Source organism: Trachurus japonicus, chromosome 7, assembly GCF_045865225.1.
Source record: "Trachurus japonicus isolate A0001 chromosome 7, Traja_1.0".
Taxonomy (NCBI): Eukaryota; Metazoa; Chordata; class Actinopteri; order Carangiformes; family Carangidae; genus Trachurus; species Trachurus japonicus.
Window position 1 is genome coordinate 11741766 of NC_140913.1, and position 4384 is coordinate 11746149.

General features: G+C 44.0%; 1 protein-coding gene across 1 annotated transcript; it reads left to right on the forward strand.

Annotated features, from left to right (window-relative positions):
* The first annotated feature begins 444 nt into the window (after nucleotides 1–444).
* zgpat (zinc finger, CCCH-type with G patch domain) lies at nucleotides 445–3893 on the forward strand. The gene is made up of 7 exons (XM_085781194.1): nucleotides 445–604; nucleotides 968–1622; nucleotides 1958–2091; nucleotides 2303–2461; nucleotides 2612–2734; nucleotides 2844–3258; nucleotides 3652–3893. Exons 2-7 carry the CDS (start codon nucleotides 1024–1026, stop codon nucleotides 3788–3790), a joined length of 1569 nt encoding a protein of 522 aa, XP_085637320.1. The 5' UTR covers nucleotides 445–604; nucleotides 968–1023; the 3' UTR covers nucleotides 3791–3893.
* Nucleotides 3894–4384: the final 491 nt, after the last annotated feature.

Below are 4384 nucleotides of genomic sequence, written 5' to 3' on the forward strand. Positions count from 1 at the left end.
TGAACTTTCGCTAACGCAAACGTCATGACTCTGCGCCGACCGCGCACATCTTTGACGTACGGTATGTAAAGGAAGATCTCTGGGTTTTGAGATTTACCTTCAAAATAAAAGAACAGACATGGGGAAAGCCGAGAAAATGTATGCCAAAATATGTATCGTGAAATAAAGTGTTCGTTTGATTTTTGACGCTTAAGTGAAATATAATCTAACTGGATTTTACATTAAAGTTAGTGGTTGAATTTGTGTGTGAATTTCAGCACTATCTCAATCGTTAAAGTTGTTTTGTTGTATAAAACTGTGATTTCGACCCCCCCCCCACAAAAAAGGTACCATATGAGTTTTCACGATGTTACGAAAAGCAAAAACTACTTCTAACCGATAGCAAGCTATCAGTCTGAAGATCTGTTTTATTTTGAAAGAAGAGGCAGTTCACAACATAAGTCCACTTCCGCTAGCTTGATACAACACTGGTTGTGTTATTCTACTATGTGTGTCCATATGTAGCTGTTTTAGTTAGTTATTCTCTTCACGGCGCAAATGTTTCTTACTCAGTCACCACAGTCACCGATGCAGTGGATATCAGACAGCTGATCTAATTAAAAAGGTAACGCTAGCCTTGTCATAATAACTTGTAAAAGTAAGCTTAAAGACGGCTAACATCTAGCTAACACTAGCTGTGATGTGCAGCTAGCCGGGTCACTGATTCATGGCTAGGTTAAAGTTGATGGTTCACGTACACAGGCTTTAAGAAAGAAGCTCGTCCATAACATACCAGTACTTGGAAATGTAGAGCATTTTCCAAACTCAGTCTAAATAGTATTTACTTGCTGCTAATGGAGGGCCATTAAAGTATCTAATTCAGAAAAGGACCATTTGATTATCATGTGATGAAGCCGTATCAACCCATCCTGCTTTGGTCTGCTTCATTAAATCCGTTAAATTAAAACGTTACCTTCCTCATCCTCAGATATCTTAGTAGCTTGATGCTGTCCACCCCTCACCTGGCTGGTCCCAAGCGTCAGTATGGATGAAGAAACCCTTGAGACGGCCATTGCTACCTATGGTGCCCAGCTGCAGCAGGTGGAGGCAGCTCTGTCAGCTGGCGTGGACCCTTCCCAGCAGTCAGACCTGCTCCAATTAAAAGAGGACCTATGTCAACTGATAGAGCTGACAGAGTCCAGCCTGGTGTCTGTCAGGAAGAGTCAGCTGCTGGCCAGCCTCGAGGACAGCAATGGCCTGCAGACGAACACCTCAGAGGCAGCAACTGACACAACCCGTGAAAACGGCAAATTGGACAATGAGTTTGCTGCTTTTTATTCTGAGGTGGGGGAGTCCTCAGGTAGTAGCTCTGATAATAGAGGCAAAGAGTGGGACGGTGGGGTAAAAGATGATGAAGAGGAGGAGGAGGATGAAGAGGATGCACTGAGTGGTACCAAAGTAAGAGCGCCCTACAGGACGACATGGGGAACACTGGAGTACCACAACGCTATGGTGGTGGGAGCAGAACCGCCAGATGGAGAGGAGGCACAAGTCAGAGTGCTCTATGTCTACCCCACACAGAAGTCTTTGAAACCTTGTCCGTACTATCTGGAGGACAAATGTCGCTTCCTGGACAATTGCAGGTAAAGTACAGCTGTTTTTTTGTTTGTTTGTGTTTTACATTTACATTGTTGTTGTATGAAAGTTACTTGTTCATGATCTGCTTTATTTGTAATAGCATATTTTATCCACCAAGTGTCACCCATTGTCTACTACATGATTAGATGTTCCCTGGCCATAGCTAAGACAACAATGTCAGCTTCTATGTTAATCAAAATCTCTAGGTTTATTCATACTGGGGAATAATTGACCATCATTTCCATTTTGTCAATTCAGCAAATTTTATTCCTTGATTATTTATGGTATAATTCACTTCACTTATCTGAGTATTTTATAAGATATTTTCCCTTTATTTTAGGTTTTCTCACGGTGAAGTGGTCTATGTGTCGGAGCTCAGAGAATTTGTCGAGTGTGACCTCAGTAATCTTGAAGAAGGCTCATCCTGCTTGGCTCGGCACGAGGACGGCATCTGGTACCCAGCAAAAATCAAAGGTACGTGTCCTGTGCTATTTTACCCTGATTCTTACAGGGTTTAGTATTAACTTAAGTTGTGCCACCTTGTCAACATGAAGCAGGAGATTTCATTCCTGAAAAATCAAGAAAGTCATCTCATTCCACTTTAGGGGTGTGACAAACCAACCAAGACAGTGACAGATGAAATTATTCCAGTTTTACTGATTTGATTGGTTTTCCCTCTCTGTAGAAATAGACAGCGGTTTCTACACAGTGAAGTTTGATTCACTGTTAATGAAAGACGCCGTGGTAGAAGCTGATGGTGTTATTCCGCCTTTGAGAGAAGATGACCAGGACTCCTCCGACTCTGACGACACTGTAGATGAAGATGATGTGGCCTATGCAAAAGGTTTGTCTGAATATGTATCATCAGATCAACAACTGACTCGGCTTATTTAACATTTTGCAAAAATCCAAGGTCAGTCATTTGTATTTTTTTGGGGCCATTTGTCTCTTATTAATTAACTGAACACTTTTATTTTCACTTGTTACCCAACAGTTATGGACTCTGCTGTGGAGTCCACAGTTGTGTTAGATACTGCTCAGTTTGGTGGCTGGGAGGCACATACTAGAGGCATCGGATCAAAGCTGATGCTTAAAATGGGCTATGAATATGGGAAAGGTAAGTGCATTAACCAAATTTAGTTACAACTAGAACACGTGGCAATAGAAGTTACAACTTCTATTGCCACATGTTCCTTTTCCTCACCCGGTCTCTTTTGTCCTGTCAGGCTTAGGAAAGACACAGGAGGGTCGAGTGGAACCAGTCATGGCAGTGGTCCTACCCAAAGGTAAATCCCTGGACCAGTGTGCAGAGCTGACCCCGAGACGCGCCCAGAGCAGGGTCGCAAAGGATGGCGCACCAACAGGTCGCCCGAAGAAACGCAGGAAGCGCCGGCGCGCTCCCAAGGGGGGGCGCCACACCGTCTTTGACTTTCTCAACCACAAGCTGGGAGGCAGGAGCGCCGGTCCAGCTGAAGGGGGTGCCGCTGCGCCATCGGCAGCGACTGGAGTGGAGGCTTACAGGGGAGATGGGAGCACAAAGAGGAATCTGAATGTGAAGCTGTTCAAGGCTGCTGAGCGGGTGTCCCAGACAGAGAGGGAGATCCAGAAACTGACTGAGTCACTCAGCAGGCAAACAGGCAGGTTGGTACTGAGTTCAGCATATGTTTAGTCTACCCTTCTGTTTGTCTGATAAGATTCCCTAAATGAACAAAGGTAAACCATTAATTGCAGTGGGACCTCAGCTCCTTGTCTCTCCACAGATGCTCAGCAGCTGTTATACACAACAATATGTTGTTGTAGAATATGAGCACTAGTTGCTCTGATGTTCCTGTCAAGCAAAATGGTTATAGATTTGATCTCAGAAATAAGCAGGGTAGTGGGAGTTGTGTGAAAATGCTAATGATGTGTGAAAAGTGGAAGTTAGACTACTTGTCTTCACGGCCAACTTTCTCTGAAAGATGCAGCTGGAAAAAAACAACTTGTCTCCTTATCTTTCTCCACTTCCTAATCTATTTGTTTTTTGTGTGTGCAAAGGGGCACATCCACAGTGAAGCAGCTGGAGGAGAGGCTGTCAGCGGCCCGCCGGCTGCTGGCCCAGCAGAAAGCCCAGGAACTGTCCATCCAGAGAGAGCACAGGAAGGCTGACACACACAAGAAGATGACTGAGTTCTAAGCTCGGGGCTCTCAGACACTTGGAGGATGAAGGGAGGCGCTGCTCGCCTGAAATGAACTTTTGTCCCTCGCCTGTTGTCAGTTACTTGCTCTACTGTATTTTACTGTATTTTTTTAAGCATTATTTCTCACCACATTTATGGATTTGAGCTGACAGCGGAGCCGACTTTGTGCAGAGTGGATCATTTCTGTTTCTCATGTATTTTTCATGGACTGGGGAAGTGTTTCTGTTTTGGTTTTAAATTGTACAGTTCACAGCTATGCTAAAAACGGATTTTTATTTGTAATGAACACTTTGTCATAGTGGATAATCATCACTAAAAACCATGTGTTTGGAGAAGCCACTGTGCATTTTCATCTTTTTTTAACCACACACCTTCACACAACTAAATCCCACTGTGAAAACATGTTTCACCACCACAGAATTGTTGATGCTCCACTTTTCTGTGAGAGGTTTCAATCATTCTGGCCACAGGCTGCTCTGATGGTGAACGCAATACCCCTTGACTTGGATGCAGAATGGTTTCTACTGTAAGATACAACCTCGGGGGTTGGTAGACCTTTACAGAGTTTTGAAGTAAAGCCCACATCTCTT

Bases quoted from the DNA above. Each gene is read 5' to 3' on its own strand.
- zgpat (XM_085781194.1), top strand. From the start codon at position 1,024: ATGGATGAAGAAACCCTTGAGACGGCCATTGCTACCTATGGTGCCCAG. The intron at 1,623-1,957 runs GTAAAGTACAGC...CCTTTATTTTAG, and splicing joins CGCTTCCTGGACAATTGCAG to GTTTTCTCACGGTGAAGTGG. The intron at 3,259-3,651 runs GTTGGTACTGAG...GTGTGTGCAAAG, and splicing joins CTCAGCAGGCAAACAGGCAG to GGGCACATCCACAGTGAAGC.